The sequence below is a fragment of the Falco cherrug genome, chromosome 3 (assembly GCF_023634085.1).
Source record: "Falco cherrug isolate bFalChe1 chromosome 3, bFalChe1.pri, whole genome shotgun sequence".
Taxonomy (NCBI): Eukaryota; Metazoa; Chordata; class Aves; order Falconiformes; family Falconidae; genus Falco; species Falco cherrug.
Window position 1 is genome coordinate 10,381,369 of NC_073699.1, and position 18,666 is coordinate 10,400,034.

The 18,666-nt window shown below is 34.6% G+C and overlaps 1 protein-coding gene across 8 annotated transcripts in view; it reads left to right on the plus strand.

Annotated features, from left to right (window-relative positions):
* Positions 1-18,666, plus strand: part of CDH18 (cadherin 18) — a 337,159-nt gene that overhangs the window by 244,696 nt on the left and 73,797 nt on the right. For all 8 annotated transcript variants that reach the window (XM_027812997.2, XM_027812999.2, XM_027812998.2 and 5 more), the window contains one exon: positions 13,023-13,190. In XM_027812997.2, the coding sequence (XP_027668798.1) occupies positions 13,023-13,190 (168 nt within the window). The remainder of the gene's footprint in view (positions 1-13,022; positions 13,191-18,666) is intronic.

Genomic DNA, 18,666 nt, shown 5'->3' on the forward strand with positions numbered 1-18,666 from the left:
ATCTTTTGTCTAAGTTATCTTACAGTGGGCTTTTGATATGAAATGGAGAAATCAGAAATAAGTTTAGAAAATTTTATGATCTTCTGAAAGGGCAGACAGAGGGTAATGAAGTCCACTTTTCTGATTGATTCCAGGCCCTCATGAGGCAAGTATTTGCATTAGAAAGAATGCTAGAGAAAGGAAGAAGTTCTCTGACACTGCATTAGTCTATTATCATGCCCTGTATAGGTCACAAATTCATTATCCAGACAAGTAAACTATTGAAAATATAACTTTTAGGAAAACCATATTTTAAAAATTTAAGTGGAATTTCCCAAGCCCTTTTTTATTTCATTTGTTACAATTTCAAAAATATTTGTATCTATAAAAAAATCTGTATTTCATCTCTTCATCTTTGGTCATGCTGTTTTTTCAAAACCGTCTTTCAATAGTATCCTAAAATAATATTGAATTGCATTCCAGTCAGTAAAAATTTCCTTGTGGAAATTTTCTAGAAGATTGAAACAGCTGATGTTGGTTCACTGCAAGTTTGAAATATTATAGTATCTTATGTTGACAGTAAGATAACCAAATTATATAAAGGTTTGAGACATTTGAAAGGTCCCAGTTAAAAAGGCTTATTTAAATTTTAATCAAATTGGTGTGTTTCAAACTGAGCTTGAAAAGGTGTGTTTTTACATTTCTTATGCAACTATATAAATACTGCATTTATCAGAAGGGGGCATGCATGTTACTGTAGTTTATTAAGATGTTGCTGATCAAGGAAATGAAGTCATTAAGTTGACAGGTTTCCTTATTTTCTTAGAGAAATAATTGAAACCTGAAGGAACAAAGCAAAGGTTATTCCTGCATTTTTCAATGGTTGTACATGAGAATGGTAGGTAGGAAGAGGAAAAGAAAAGAGGATATTTTAGGTTTTTTTCCTTTTTCACAGAACCCAGCATAGAAATTTGTAATATATGGTGTATAAAACTGTGGTACTTGTGTGACTTGTGGTTCATCCAGTTGTATAACTCTCCTTACTGTGGGTGGGATCTTTGACAATGTCCTGGCTTTCCCAGGGCTAATAACAAAATGTATGTGGAGTTATTCCTGAGTTATTCTTGCTACAGTAGGAACTTTCAGGAGTCAGCACTTGTATTAAAAATTTTTGCTATGTCTAAATTCAGAATAATTTCAAATGGAGGCAAGCTTCAGTTTCAAATCAAGAGGTGTTCAATGCTAATACGTACACCAGAGTCTGACCACCTTGCAGAATAATGTATTCAGTCAAATCGAAAAGAGAAAAATAACTTTTTAAAATCGTGTCTTGTCATGGAATTGTCATACTTTATGTTTTGTGTGACCTTATTTTGATGCTTTTTAATTTATCGTAGTGTGGAGGTTCCTCTTTCTTCACTAATTCAGTAGTCATTTTCTTCATAGCAGTGCACTGTAGCAATGGAACAACACAGACTTCTGGTTTCAGCCAACTGTAGGATTTATTATACCTCTAGGCAGAGATTTATCTTTTCTCTTACTAGATCAGTATCTAACTCTCAGGTCAATAAATCCTGACTGAATCTCAGTAGAAGCCAATTGCTACCTATTATGTCATCTAATAGACAAAGATTTTGTGAGCGCTGGGTCTAAGTAAGAAAATAAGATTTGTGAATTTTCATATATTCACATATCAGAAGTTTATTATACTGTTTCTTTTTTTATTTACATAGCTTCATGGGTTTTGTGTGCATCAGAACATTATGAAAACTGTGGTACACTTAATTCAAAAATATCTGTTTGTGATCTACTGTGGTTCCTGAGTCAGCATACTGTTTATCCAGAGTGCAGTTCCTAGACATTTTTTCTCCTACAGGGAGTTTGAACGATTATTTTTCATTGTTTGAATAGATCGAGATTTTGTACAAGTACTGAAGTTTCAATTAATTTATAAATTTTTGGTGATTAAAATGTTTTGACTTGGGTTTTGTTTGTGGGTTTGTTGTGGTTGTTGGGGTTTTTGGTTGGTTGGTTGGTTGGTTTTTGGTTGTTGTCCCATCTGCCCGCCCACCCTGTAGGGAAACCAATTAAGTCCTATTTGTAAGGTAGTATCTGTAGTAGTAATATATACGTATGGGTGTATATATATATTTACACTCTGGTATCTAGCACTGAAGACTTTCCAAAATGAAGAAATTTTGCTGATGTTATTTGCTGTTTGTCGAATCTGATGATTTTACTTTGAAGCGATGTTAGCTTGCATGGCTACTATCATAACATGTCAAGGAGAAATGGTTTCATTGTAATTCAAGTACCTAGGTTACTTGGAAAGTGTTTCACATTTCCATATGGACACCAGTCTCATTGTATTTCATTTGCACTTTACAAACAAACATACTTCAATGCTGAGTAAGGTTGTGCTCTAAATGACTGATAACAATTATAAATTATGCTGTACTGCTATAAATTTCTTAATGAGTTATGCATGGGTCAGTGAAGCATTGTGGTTGAGTGCGATGCTCATGGGTACATAATGAGCATCACAGGGAGAAAAGAACACAACCACCATGTAAATGTTTGGTCTGTAGGTTAAGCCAGTTTTCTTAAGCAACCTATCTTAAACAGATAATCTGAATCATATGTCTTGACCTTGTCTGTCAGTTGTAATTAATTTAGTCAGCAGATTAAATTTCATCCAAATGTGGAATCTTTTCAAGATTTGTATGTTGCATTCAGTTTTTTAATTAGCCAGACACTGTTTTAACCCTATTTGAAAGTTCTTTTGTCATGACTATAGGGTCATTGTCTCTCTTCTTGTCCTTCTTATTGAGGTGATTTACTTTGAATAGAAACCACAATATTACTGAACATAATGGGAAACTATGTTAATTATCTCCAATTATTTAGATACATTTTCATGTACTCAACAAAGACAAAAAGTTTAATTTGCCTAAATGTATAATTTAATAATAGTAGATGAGAAATAGGAAGTCAAGTCTGTGGCTCCATCTTTATTTTTCGTTCCATTATGAAGAAAGTAACAAGTAGCTTTGGATTAGGAGTGAGATATTAGCAGCTTTAACCTTCAGCTGTCTATTATTTTGTCATTTTCATTCAAGCTATAAATTGAATACATTTTCCTGTAGGCTGAAAGTAAGCGACATTACAAGAAGCAATGTTTGATAACTGGCAGTCAATACAATTTCTGTTTTAAAAGAGAGGTATTTCCAAGCTTGTGAATATAAGCAATTAGGTTTCCAGGCGGTTTTAAGCTCTTTCATGTCAAATGGGATTTCCTTTGAGAAGATTCCCATACTTAGTTTCCATCTGCTATGTTCAAAGGTTGCTGAGCGCATCCCCTTTTTACTTGTTTAGTTCATCTCATGTCATAAGTCTGTTCCTTCTCACCAAGGATTAAATACACCTATAAGAAGTTTATATCTGAAGAAATCACACTTAATGTACAATTTCCTCCCTTGGAGCATTCTTTGCCTTTGCCTTATCTTCACACTCATATAATTTGCTTGGTTCCTCTGCTTGTCTACCTGACAAGTCCTCTGTTACGGAGAAGTCCTCAATATCTAAGCAGCATTAAGGTATCTGTTGGTCATGTATATCTGTATCTAGGTATGCTTCATACATACTACTTGAACATAATATTTTACGTATTTCATTATACGACCAGCAGTCTTTTGAAGAAAGTTACCTTCCCCTAACACACACACACACACATGCCACCTCCCCAGTTCGAGTACAAATTCTTCTTTGGTTTTTAAATACATTTTTAACTGAATTGTCAAAGGAGAAAAATACATTTTCAACACAGCAGTAGCATTATACTGCTCTAGGCTTGCCTCATGCTGCTTTATATACACCTTCTGCATTTACAGGAACATGTCAGAGTTTGACCACTGTGGTGTTTGTGTTGGGGAATCAGGCCATTTAGCCCTGTTTGCTCCTAAACCATACGTTTCTTCAGAACTGTAGAAATGCCACTAATTCAGATTCAGTTCCAAGGAAATCACAAGTCAGCGCAAAACCACTGAAGTGCCTTCTGTTATAAATTGAGGTATTTCATCATGCACAGTTATACAGAGAGCTAGTATATAGTTGCATGTTGCTGCTAGACACAACAATCTTTTTACTCAAATCAGTCTGTCTTTAAGGCTTTCTTCAGCTCCTCCATACCTCATCTTCAATGTTTTGTGTTTAAAAAAAAAAAATCTTCAATAACGGAGAAGCAATTTTAGGAGAGGTCAAAACCACTCAGGTAGGGTATTTGCTTGAAGAAATGTTCAAATTATTTTGCTGTCTGAAAATTCATAGGAACTTATGTGCAATTTATACTTCAAAAGAAAAAACTTGTACATTTTCAGGACATAACATATTGATAAATGATTTCTGAAAATGGAGGAATTAGGCCCTTTTTTCCTGTTTTTCACCATGAATTTTTAACTCTTCTAGAAACAGGATTAGATTAATGAAGAACTGTAATTACTGTCCAGTCTGAAAACTAGGGAGGGTGATGGATTCTTCGTGAATAAAGAAACGTATAAGGAAATCTGTAGAATGTAAGCATGTGTCAGTCTTCTGAAAGGCCAAGCAAAATGAAATCTGTAACATAAGGCTGGCCAATTTAGGCAAAAAGAAAAAAGAAAAATAGAGGAGCTGTGAAAGAATTCAACCAGTACAAAAATAAAAATAGCAATGATGTCTTTCCATGTGTTTTTCTGGGAAACGGGTCATGGTAAAGAAACCAGATTTCTTTGTTTTATGAAATTGCAAGTTATATTGAAAAAGATAACTGCCATGTCACATGACATTCTAGTTTAATAGAAAGCAGTAAGCAGTAGCAACAAAGCACATATTAAATGCCTATGAACTAGCTACCTAGGAGTAAGCAAAAAGTTGTCAAGGAAAAATCGTCATGCAAGGAAAAGATTCCACCAGAGCTCTACATGGATCAAAGTAAGAGCAACCCTATTTAGCTTCTTTCTGTGGGGATTAAAAGTAAACATAAGATTACCGCTGATAAAATTTTTAGATGACACAAAAATGGCAGGATGATAAATAAAGATGAGAACAGTGCTTTCTGTCAAAATGATCCAGGTTGTTTGATAACCTGTGCCACAATAAAGGCAACACCCTACGATTAGAGCTGAGGAGATTGAGGCAGTATCCAGGAGAACTGTGTAAACTAAGAATAACACAGCTCAAAAGGAGTTTCCAAAGAACTAAAAGCAGTAATAAGCAAAAAAGCCCGAAACAAAACAAAAAAAGCCCAACACAACTCTTAAATAGATTCTTTAGATATTGTAAAAATATCAGGAAAGTGAAATTTACATCAGTTTGGTGCTGGGAAGGGGGGGTGATGTTAGCATTATTGAAATATGAATTTAGTTTTTCTGTATTTTTACAAAATTTTGGAAAACTGAAAAGAACAAGTAACACTTGAGTGGGAGAAAAGGCTATAGAGTTATTTTTTTTTTGGCAGTTTATTAGAAAGGTTAGCTTCATAAGAATATAGCAGTACCTTTACAAGGAGAAATACTGGGAACTAATAGTCTGAAAGAGGGCAGCAAGAGTCAATGGTTTGAAATTGAAAGTGCATGCTAGCAAATCAAGGGTAGACCTTTGACTTGATGATTAATGTCTGGAATATTCACTCAAGGAAACAGGTGATACTTTCTACCTCTTGATCAGTTCATTTCAAAATTACGTGCTTTCAGGACGATGTGCTGTAGCCGAAATCAAACTGCCAGGTTCAGTGCAGTGGTAGTTCAGTTAATGGCCTCAGTTCTACAGAAGATCTGGTGGTCCCATTTGGCTTTTAACAGTTAATCCGTCAGATAAAGAATTCATCATTAAGCTTTAATATCTTGGTATTTTTAAAGAATGTGGATGCATCAAATGGCATAAACTATATTAAAAATGTTAGCTAAACTTTGATTTCATTCCAAGGTGTTGCTTAAAAAAGTCTCCGTTTTGAAGATTCAAATTACTACAAATGCTGTACCTAATTAGATGTTAAGCCATGTAATGTATTTTATAGTAATGTGTTTGGGAAAAAAATACTGCTTTGTTAAATAGAAAAAGAAATGGCCAGGTTTCTGGCTTCCAGTGACTCCTGCCCACCTCTCGAGCTGTCAAGTGGTGGCTACCCAGTGCTGACTTCTCTTAGAGAATCTGAAAATATTTTTGGAAGCTGAAGACTACTTCTTTTCTTACAGGCCAGTTCATGCCTGTTTCTTTGTGGATGGATACGGAAGCTTGTTTCCTTTGACTAGAAAATATTGTGAAGAATTGATAGTGTCTGTCTTACCAGACCCAACTTAATCTAATGACTCTGTAATTTACTTCATTGTTATTATGACAGCACACCTCATTCTGTTGCATTTCCACTGACTGTTTCTGTTAAAATACGTTCCCATCCTGTCTGTACTACAATCTAACAACTCTTTTACTTGCCATGATTAGCTCCCCTCTGCTACTTTTAAACACAGAAAAAAGTATTTATACACAGGACTTCAAGTTGCAGCCATACAGCCTGCCAGATACTACTGGAGTTGCATGTGTAACTCAGGTTTACAGTCCAACCTGCACAGAGGTCCTCAGACAGTAAAACCGTGTCTGTACAGCTCAACAGAATAAATTAAAAGACTCCTATACCTTTACAGCTATAGAAAGCCACACCAGGCATAGGTTTGCTAGAAGAGTTTGGGTTGTGAATAGATAATGAGGTCTGCATCAAAAAAAGTCACTTTTGTTTAAATGCTAAATCGCTTGAAAAGTTTGATGCAGATGTCTAGGCCAGAGTGAAAAGTTGATGTTTACAGGAATGGCAAGACTCACAGTGGCATAAACAAAAGTCCACTACCACTAAATCCAGAAAATATCTCTTCCATAGCATAATAATTTGAAAGTAGCAGCAATCTGAAGACAATGGGAGAACCACAACAGTTCAGTGGAAAAACATCCCTGATAGTAATGTCCTGCTGAATAAACCAGCCTACATGATGTGGAGAGAAAGGTAAAATACTGTGAGCCATGCTAACTGAAACAGAGCTGGCAAACCTGGCATCCATATACATATGCTTCAGCTATTGGCAAGAGAAAAAATGACAGCTTCCTGCTCAAATAGCGTGGTCACTTGCATGGTATCTATAAATATTCTTTTGATTTGCAGCAATTGCATATGGCAGATTAGAGTGTCTTGTCTGCATTCTGGGAGGCAGCATGGCAGCAAATTATTAATTCGATTCATTTGAATAGGCTTTGCATTATGAAAAGAGTGGAAGATGCTATGATTACATTTGGCATCAATGCAATTGCCACAAAAAACGGTGTATTTTCCACTCAGTATGTGAAGCTTTCTTCAGTTTCCTTAATTCAGGAGGTTTCAGCAGAAAACTTTTTCAATTTCTAAATTCAGGCTGTTATTCAAGATTTTTGAGGTGGCTTTATTTACTAACAGTGAATTGCAACCTGCAGCCTGATCTAGGTGAACCTACTTTAGCAGAGGGGTTGGACTAGATGATTTCTAGAGGTCCCTTCCAACCCTGACCATTCAGTGATTCTGTGAATAGACTGTTAGTTTTTTTCATTAATTAATTAATTGATTAATTGATTAATTTATTGATATGCTTATTTATTTATTTCCTGGGGGTGTCCATTGTAATATAATGTCTGGTAAATCCACCGCTTCTTTTAATACCAAATGAACACTCATCTAACCTACTTATTTAAAACTCTTTACTATTTTATTTTTTAAATATTCATATTTTTCAGCAATTTCTATTTTATTACAGCAGTTGTCTTTCCGTGATGGAGTAATGTATTTTATTTCAATGGTAATTTTCCTTAAGAAAGGGCATAGTGTCTTCAGTACTATAATCATGACCATAGAAGAAAGTTGACCACTAATTGTCATGACTATAGTGCTTTGACTTTTAGCTATGAAGAGTCTAGTGATGTCCCTGTAGACGAACAAAATGTATGCTTTTAGTTACATAAAGCATAATTGACTCAAAAACCTAGATTAAAAACATCTATGTTATAGAAGCATTCAGTATGTGGAGTATGACCATGATATCTCTACTGCACATTCCGTTTACAGTTATAGTTCAAACTAAATCACAAATCCAATTCTAAGTCTATTGGCATTTCTAGATTCAAAGTTTATTTTAATATTTTTTTAAAAAAAGAAATGCATCTGCTGACTTGTACTTGCTCAATATTTATCTCAAAATGCAAACCCCATACTTCTTTCTCTTAAACAAGATGTATCTAATTCTTTCAGGATGGAGTAGTACTAGATTTTGAAATGTATTTGAATGTATACAATATATTAAAAATATTGTTACAGTAAAATTGCCTAATATCCTAACATATTCTAAAGGAAAGCCGGTATAAAAATAGAGCTTTTATTCACAAAGTAAAAATACTAATGAAATTATTCTCTGCAACAGTTCACTTCCCTCAGTAATTAGTAAAACCACACAATTAAATAGATACTTTAAATTATATTTGAACCATTTAGTGGTTGTGATCATGACAAGACAGGTATGTAAGAAACTAGAATATGGAGAATCTAGTATGACCGACTGGTCCTTCATAAAATCTCTGGTGACCAGGAGCAGGATCCAACAAGAGAATGGAAATTTTGCAAACAAAAAAAAAATCAATTGCCCATGACAAACTAACTTGTCATTAAAGTGGAGCTGATTTGTTCTGTTCTTTGTTGTTGTTGGTTTGGGTTTTTTTTTTCCACTAGATAGAAAACCTTTGAGCTCAAAATGTTAAAATGAACCATGGTTTATTCTGGGAAGGTTCCATTCACACATCATGCAGGAGTAGGCTGTAAGGTAAAGCTGACTGAAATTCTGCAATGGTTACTGAATGTAAAAGAAGTTCTTGTTTTGTATAAGTAATAAGATAAATTACTTCAAGTGTACTATACTGTCAGGTAAGTACATAGTTAAATACTTCATTAAATGCATAGTTGGGCACTTGGCTGTGGCAGACTTTTCTTAATAATTGTCTGCACTTGAATTTAAAAGTGTTCATTTGTATGGTCTCAGTTACAGTTGAGCCTTCTGTTGTATCTCTTTTTACATGCAAGTAAAATGGTTCTTCACAGAATGCTAAAAAAGACAACATAACACATTGTCAGATGCTGCAGAGCATAGAGGTATCTTAAAGAAAACTGGGGGAGGGGGGATGGGGTGGGGGTGGGAAGGAAGGGATTGACTGCAGTTCAGCATCCAGAATAAAGTCAGAGAGCCTGAATGGAGAAGGAAGTAAAACTTGCCAAAAATAAACTTATTTTCAGGGCTTTCTCAAATCCACAGGTGTTGGGTAAAAGGAAGGAGAACGAGCTATCCACAGTAGTAGACATATCAGTCTTTCATCTAAATGTTCTGTGGCAGTTTTGTCTGATGTTTAAAGGACAAGTGCAGGACCATCATGAAGAAATTTCCTGATTGCAAGTAGTTGTGAGGAATTGTCAGTACAGAGGAAGAAACTTACATCTTTGAGGGCAAGACAAGGACAACATAAGGAAATTTAATAGTGTTAACATAAGGAAATTTAATAGTATTATATAGTAAAGGATTATGTTGCGGGTCTAATAAGAAGACTGTCTGGATGATGCTGTTAGTTGTATTGTTTAGTTTTAGTTAGTTCTGTGAGGAGCAGGGAGTTGGGACTCCATGATCGTTAGAGGCCCCTTCCAACTCAAAATATTTTGTCATTCTACAGAAATTCTGGTTTCATTAATTTTGAAGTATCATTAGAGGAGCATGTCCTGGGTGTATTAGTCAAACAGAGATGAATCAGATGAATCACCTGTGTGATGTAATTGGGGGGGGGGGGGGGAAGTTGTAATTAGAAAAGGTGGTGACAAAATCTCATCTGGAATATAGGTAGCTTTCTGGTCATCCGTGGTCAAGGAAGATAAGTTCAAATTGGAAAAAGTGCTTTCCAAGACTGTAGAAACAGTCAGAGAAAAAAACCAAAAGTGGTGGTGATATAGATGTGAATAAATTTAGCCAAGAAGTCAGAAGAAAAGCTGTGTTCTGGGAGATCCTTCAATGTGGGAAAATGCATCTCACATAATTCTAAGATAGAAATAGGTATGACTAAACTCAGCAGACCAGAGGTCCAGAACTGTGTCTCCTTCTCACTTCCATTCCAATAGATCTCAGTCTCCATGTTGCATGTGATTCTTGACATAATAGTCAAACTTCTGCAAAAATTCTTTACTTAATACCTGAAACAGGGCGGGGTGTCCCTGTAATGATGTCTGTATCTCACTTTTTTTTTCCCCTTGCTTTCCTTTCTTAGTAAAGATGAATAAATATTGGAAACTTAGCTGAAAAGTAGTCAGTTAACAGGGTCACAGTGCTGCCTAACAAATATGAGGCAAAATTAAGGCTGTGTTTAAATTTAAAAAGCCTCTGACAGTTTTCTTTTTCAGTTTCTTTCCTCACCATTTTAGACAGAGAGATGTCTCAATATGAATTTCCTGTCTTCTCGTGGGATGTATAGGAGCCCCTGCCAAGTATGTTCAAGATACTCAGGTGCAATTCCTCCTTTAGAAGGAGCATTGCTTGAGCATTTCAGATTGTGTTATAGGAAACGGGAACTGAGAAAGTTCTCCTTACACCTTTTGGCGTCATTAGAGAAATTTGAAAGTATGTATAATTCTAGTGCTATACTGCCGGAAGAGTTGGTGGAGCTGCTAGTGACAAGGATGGAGCATTAGGGTCCTCACAGTAGTTACATACTTTATACTGATCTAATTTTAGGATGTATATATGTATATGCAATCGAGAAAAAACTGAATCTTCCCATATCTCCTTTCCTGCAGCAGCAAAAAAATGTGATCTGTTTCAAATTGAAATGGAAGGGGTTTTTTTAAAAAAAAAATTCCTATACTCCATGCATATTCATAAACATTAAGTGTTCTAATAAATTTGGTTTCAATGTGAAAAAAATGAAGCAATTTATTTGAAAAATGTCAAAGCAGGACATTTTTAATTTTCATACTTTTCGATATTCTGATCTTTAGTAAAATGAATTTTCAGGACAATAGTATCAGATTTTGTGAACATATTGATTCTGATGAAACTACAGATTTAAGTTGCATCAGTACTATTTATCCAAATGTCTCCATACCTTTCTGTTATAGTATGTATAAATTATGATTAATCTCAGTATATCAAGGTGAAATTTGTGATAAAAGGTTTGTTTCTAACTGTGTCATTTAAAGGAAAAATCACTGATTAACTAAAACAGACTGGTATACTATTTTTCGCCAACTTGTCCAGAATCTGTGCTTTTTATGAAAAGGAACTTACAGGGCAAAACTGTGTTAAAATAATTCTGAGTCTTCATTGATACTTTGCAATGTTATTATTTTTTTATAGTTCTACTTATTTATGTGTTACTTGTTTTCAGAATAGAATGGAAACAATGGTATAAGCTACATGAAAACTTCCATTTTATATGAAACAATGGCTAAATGGTTTTACTGAAGAAATGCAAAGTAATTTTAAAGCACAAGAAAAGTAGTGTTCTGGAGGTCACTATCTGCATCATCTAAGACCGTGGGAACCAAAGAACTTGAGAATCATGCTCTACGTTATGTACATGTACAATCATGGTTGTCTAGAAGAGCAAGGATCATCTTCTTAAGTCGCTTTGTGCTAATGGCTATTAAATGTTTAAAAATTTACCCAGAAGCAACATCTGATCATGCTGTGGTATATTTTCTTACTAATTGTAACAGCCACTCAGTTTAAGAATCCAAACCCAAGTTATGTTAAAATTTTAGGTTTTGAAAATTTAATGTTAATAGATTTGGCATTTCACATGTTTGTTTATTTCTGTATAACTCACTGCAGTCTGTCAATGTCTTTTACGTACTGGTGAGCTCAGAGCTGGACTTGGCACTCCAGATGTGGCCTCACTAGTGGTGAGCAGAGCAGGATCCCATCCCTTGACCTGCTGGCAATGCTTTTCATAATGTAGCCCAGGATGCCATTTGTCCTGTTTGCTGCAAAGGCATGTTGCTGGTTCATGTCCAACTTGAAGGAATCTCTAGAGCCTTTTTCTGAAAAGCTGCTTCCCAGCTAGTCTGTCCGTGGCATGTACTGGTTCCCTGGCACAGGACTTGAGATTTCCCCTTATTGAACTCCATGAGGTTTCTGTCAGCCTGTGAGCAAAGAAATTAGCAGGGACTGATTTACAAAGTCTCCGATAACTGAAACTGAGCCCACAAAGTTAACTGTTCCTTTGTTGTAATCTTTGCTTCTGCGTATGCAATTGACTAAATGTTTTAAAAAAAATTCTGATGGTGATGGATAAAAATAATAGTATTTTAGGATTTCTCATTTTTGGGTTTCTCTCTGTACTGTAGCAAAAAAGGTAATAGCTTATCTTTCACATTACAGACAAGTATTAGGTAAATCACACTTATGAACATAAATACATATGATTGACTTACCAAATAAGAAAGTATAGCTTTTTGAGGTTTGTCAAATAGTAATAATAAAGTTTAGATTTTGTGTAGTTTTAAGAGGTATGTCATATTTTAATTCAGAAACCAACATTACTTAAAAGGAATTTCTGTCTTCTTCAGTGGGGTAAGAGTTCCCATTTATTAATATTTCTACTAAGTAGCTATTTAAATAATATGAGCTATTTAAATAAAATATAAATAATAAACACTGGAGTTTTGGCAATGGAATTTCATATAAGATGGATCGATTATTAATTTAATAGTTGTTGTAATATATCTGATTTTAATTTCTTCATACCCTCAAGCAAGTTGATTGTTTAGCAGCATCTGGCATTGTTATATATATATAAGACAAAAACAATAAAGCCAGCTTATTTTGATTGTAGAAAAGCTTTGCATTTCCAGACAACGTGCCACGCTTCACCTTTCCTGAAAAGAAGGGTTGTTCCCAGCCTTTCCTCTTGCTTGGACAAGCTAATCCTGATCTCTCTTTTGTTTCTTTGTTTTCTTTCTATCACAGGAGTCATCAGGACTGCCTTGCACAACATGGACAGGGAAGCCAGAGAGCATTATTCCGTTGTCATTCAAGCCAAAGATATGGCTGGGCAGGTCGGAGGGCTTTCAGGGTCAACAACTGTAAATATCACACTCACTGATGTCAACGACAATCCACCCAGGTTTCCTCAGAGTATGTACAATTTCAGCATATAACTGATTTGAAAATCGTGTTGATTTTCAGTGGAGTAAGAAGCTATTATTGAAATCCAGTGTGTATTCACATTCATGGGGACAAGGCAGCTTGGGAAGTGTTTGAGTTCACCAATATCTTTCAGTTTTCCAGTGTTTTCAGATGAAGCACAGAGATGGCATAGCTAGAATATTGAAACCAGCGAAGATTTCTTTCAGTTAAACACTGAGAGTGAGATGGGTGGCAAAGGAATACTTTTATTGTATGTGGATTATTCTCCAGTCCTTTTTGAATGTATATTTCAATAACTGTTTGATTTTGATCCCAAAACTGAATTATGTTGTTCCCATGGTAGACAACAAGACGTAACATTAAAAGATTTAATCCAGCATACCTTTGGCTGCCTCCATACATATCTACCAATTTTTTTCTTCTGTTTCTTTTTCTACACCCATGCAAACTTTTAGGACCACTTTTTACATTGCAGATGATCAAAACCTAAGCTGTTTCTCACTGTTCTTGAGCTGTGGTGAAGTCCTGCCTTTATCCTAGTTAAATGAATTGTCAATGTTGATGTCAAACTGAATGTTCACACATGCGTATATGGAAAGTATATGCTAGAATACTCTTAGAATATCTTAATATGACCACTAATAGGAAATTCATTTCTGTCAAACTCGTTGGGTGCACATTGATCTGACACAGCAGCTGGAGTCTTGTAGGAATTCTGATTTCAGTCAACACTTTATTTAAGTCTTCTGGAATGTAATTGCGTAGCTAAACCTACTTTCCTTTGCAGATTGGCTCAAGGCCAATAAGAGTATTTTAATCTGTTCTCAGATACTGTGTGAGCCCTTGTAGAACATAATGGACTGGTAGCTATAGGTACATCCAGCAGGAAATGCATTAAGCTGTTTGAAAGAAGATTTATAAACAGTAATAGAGATCACAAAGCTCTGGGGAAAAATAGAGCTCCCTGACAATTATACATTATGTAAAATCTGGTCACGCAGTAAAAAGGCTCGTTAAAAGAGTTATAGAAATGAGTACTTTCTTTGTGCCTCACAAAGACATAAAAACATAAAGACTTTGAAACACAGTCTTAAATAAAGTATATTTGGTTTTATGTTCCACAGAATTGTCATTGCATCCATCACTCTATTTAATACTTCCTAACTATTGGAAAGGCAAAAGGTAAGGCATATCCTTGAACAAATATAGCATCTAAAACAGTTAAAGTAGAAAAAATGTCCTCAATTTCCTGCAAACTCAGAGACAAATGGATCCCTACATATCAAGTGTCTAGAATTGGCCTCCTTTATTTTGAATGGAAGGTTTGGATATTAAACTGACTGGCAGGCAAAAATGTGTGTTGGCACATATATATATTTCTTCATCTGTTTCAATATTTTTTTGCAAATGGAGGAAATATAAAATGTTCAGGTCATATGCTATACATTTTAAGGGATTCTAATAACTGCAAAAAATAACATTGAAAACTACAAAACATCATTTCACATTTAATGAAAACTTATCAACTAATAAACAAAAATAAAAAAGGTATTTTAACATTTATCATTTTTAAAAAATATTAATACTAGAATAAGTCTTGTAGAATACAAACATTTTTTGTATCTTTCCTTACACAGGATCCCTATACCACAGTTATGACTTCTTGTTTACTCATTTTCAACAAGTATAATTTAAACCCTTTGCAAAAAAACGGTAGCTATTTGTTAGTAATACAGAACAAAAGTATAAATGATCTAAAGTCAGGCCATCTTAGCATCATGAACTATTACAGTAATATACGAGTATTGCGCTAATAGAAATAACTTCACTGTTTATTTTTCTTCTCTTTTCTTTGTATGCCATGATTTTCAGTTAAATTTCTCTTCAATTTCCTTATTAGACGGAATGCTAAATGAGACTTACTGAGGCTTGTCACATTCAGAATTGAATTCAAGGGAAGTGCTAACCAAAACTGCATATATCAAGTGTATAACCCTGGGCACAGGCTGAGCCTCAGCTAAACAGCAGACTTTCTTTTGGTTAGTCTCCTTTTCTCCGTTACCATACTTGTGAGTTTTGAATCTGACTCTTAACTGTATGATTACTTTACTTGAGAACATGCTGGGAAGCCCATCTTATTGATGCTTTTATTATTCGTTTTATCTAGAAATATGCTTTATTGTATATATTTAAAAGATCCTACCTTTCTGACTGTAGTAGATCAGCGTTCATTAGAGATGCATATGGAGTAAGGTATGCAGGATTTGTTCCCCTTAAATAAACACATTAAAAATCTCTTTAAAACTTGGAAATAGAGGTTGTGAATATATCTGCTTAAATGAATTTACTGTGTTTTTTTCTGTACTCACTCTAAATATAGATGACTTTCTTTCAAAGAAATTATAAACAGAAGAGCTACAGTTTTCCAAAATATCAAAAAGTCTAGGAGGAAGAATATGAAACATTGCTGCATAATTTTATCAGTCTGATGGTTGCAGTTCTGAAATATATGGTAATTACAATCTCTGGAATAGGAAACATAGCTGAACAATTCTGCTTGCAAAACACAGTAGTATGTGGGAGAAGTAGGCAAGGGGTTGTGAATTCAGCAGGAGAATAACCTGAAACCTCGAATACATTTTACTTATCAATGACTTTAGTGCATCTTTTACAATACTGATTTCTTTTTCTTCTTCACGACAAATTTCCTTTATTTGGAGAGTTCAGTTCTAAATGAACTATCTATTTAATGCAACCTGACAGACAATGATCTGCATGGGAAGATTTTTGCTTTTCAATAATCAGCATGTCTCAGTTCTTGTTAGTTTTACCACTGATGGAAATACTTGGCTGAATGGCTGAGGGCCCTAATTTCATAGTCATAAATTTATTTCAGTAATTTGATAGAAAATGTTCCATCTACTGATGACACTGTTATCAGCTTTGAGTTACATCAGACTTTTTTGTGTAGTTTTCTTTCATTAATTCTCTCTGGTCTTGTTTAAGATGAATACATTCTGTATGTTGTGCTTTGTTTAGGATGAATAGATTCTGATTGCATCAAGATCATCACACTAGGCAGATGCTTCCAATGACATGTTTTATAAATCAAGTGCTAATGATTACACTCTGGACAGTGTGTAGGAGATATGTAGTTTTTGTGTGTATAGTCTGATTTTACAAGGAAATAACTTATCTGATGCCTCATTTGTAGATTTCATTGTTTGATACATCTAGCTCAGATCTTTAGGATAAATCAGAATTTAAATACACGTCATGACTTCAAACATTTTTTTATAACGCTTGGTTGTTTCATGGCAGTATATAATGTGAGATTATGTATATGCATTATTAGTTTTGCCTCATTTTTTACAGTGTCATTGTATGAAAACTACACAGCCATGTTTAAATAGGAATGTTGTATGAAGATATTCCAGTTAGTTCTGAAAAAGTAAACTCCCATCCCAGAAGTAGGCATTAACTCTGTTCTGTGCTACTAAGGTGTCTCCTATCCAGCCTTGTTAATATAACTCATCAGCTAATTAAGTGCCAAAGTATCTGCTGTTCATTTTCTTTTGGAATTTAAACTCCAATACGGTCCTTTCCTTATCCCCAGTTCCACATACTACACCAACTCTACGAATCCCATAGGTAACTGCCAGCACCCTCTCACGCCCCGCTACCATGCATTGTAGACTTTCCTGCCCTCCACTGGTGACTAGTCCGGCACTATCTGCCTGTTGATTGATGAGTAAAGCGGAATTTTCTTTGATTCTCTTGTAGCAGGTCTTCCTCCTCTATTCAGCCAGTAATTGTTAAAAGAATGTAGAATAATGTTTTTGAGGCCTCTGCCCTTTTGTTGGATTTGGCTGAAATAGGACAGGGCTTCCAAGTTACTGGACACTATTGCATTAAAATAATTACGGAAGCTGTATGTCCTCAGGAAACTCAGATTTAAAACAGCACAAAAAAAGTACATGATAACTGATTTGGTTTAAGATTGCTGGCATCTGATCAAGTGCAACTTTGTAAATTAGATTTTGTTCGTCCCTAGTAATCTAGCTCCCTGTTTATTACAACATTTATGTGATGATGGTGAGTCCAGAAATGATCCAGTGTCCAGGGATTATTAGATAGCATTTCATTCCAGAAATTGTTCTGTATGTAAATGTTACTTATTTATTGAGATTTTTTTCATTATATTTAGAATAATGCCTTTTTTATATTTCATACTACAACACGTACTACAATTGTCATTATTCCCAATAGCTACTAGATAAAATACACTAAAGGAAAAATGTATCGGGAATGAACAGAAACCCAAGTCTCAGTTATTGGTGAAGAGATGCTCAGGTCTTTTAGTAAGACTTTAAATCAGGCTAAAGGGACATGTAGAAAGTTGATTTAAAGCCAGATTTGCACAGACCCCTAGTATTTTCTTCTTCAGAAGATTTATTCCTGCATATAACTTTATTACCTTTCTTCAAAAGTGAAGTTACCAATTCTGGAAATTTTATTTTATTCTCATTTTTTTCCTTCCTGTGTTCCACAGATAAGGTTTTTGTACTACCATATTCAATGTTTGTTTCTGCAGGTGGTTCACAATTTAGGATATCCTTTTCTGGAAATACAGTTTACATATTAACAACATTTTTTTTTCATATATGTGTTCCAGGATGTCTAAGGAAATATAGATTATAATCATATTGTTTGCTTATTTTTTCTATCTGTAAGTTTTAGGGAGGATCACTCTTCCTTTCTAGTGGCTAGACAAAGCCAGCTTCAGAAATAGCTCTTCATGTAAATAGTAGACTGGATGGGCCTGGTGTGCATGATCGACTTACTGAAATGCAGCTATTAATATCTCATTAAGAGATAAAATGAGTAATGTATATGTACATGCCAGGGAGAATGCCAGGCAATTAGATAATTCTATGCAAAAAGGAAATACAGCAGCCTATATAAATATATTTTATGTCCAAAGCAGCTATTACTTAAAAATGAAATGTAGATTATTTTCAGTACTTTTTTTTTGCGAACTTTTTTTTTTTTTTAATGAAATTTACTCAAATTGTGAAATTGAGTAATGAGATGTAAAGGATTTAAAGGGTGGACTCTCATGAGAGAATTTAAGGGCTATTCAAAGACAATTCCTTTTCCTGTGCTTTTAAAACACCTCTAGTTAATACCAGGAGTTTTCTGCAAAACTGAATTCTTGCCCAACATGCTAATCTCATCTAACTTGAAACATAAATATTACTCCAGAACATTTTAGTATATTACTAGGAAATCTTAAACAGGAGTGGAACTTGGATATAAAAAAAGACATAGAAATAATTTGTAACCTGGAAATTCTAGCTGTTAGTGCTGATCAGATGTAAACAGTATTTCAGTATATACTCTTTTTTAACATTATAATGGTATCTACATAAATCAGGTTTCATTTATTTGTGTAAGGAAAGAA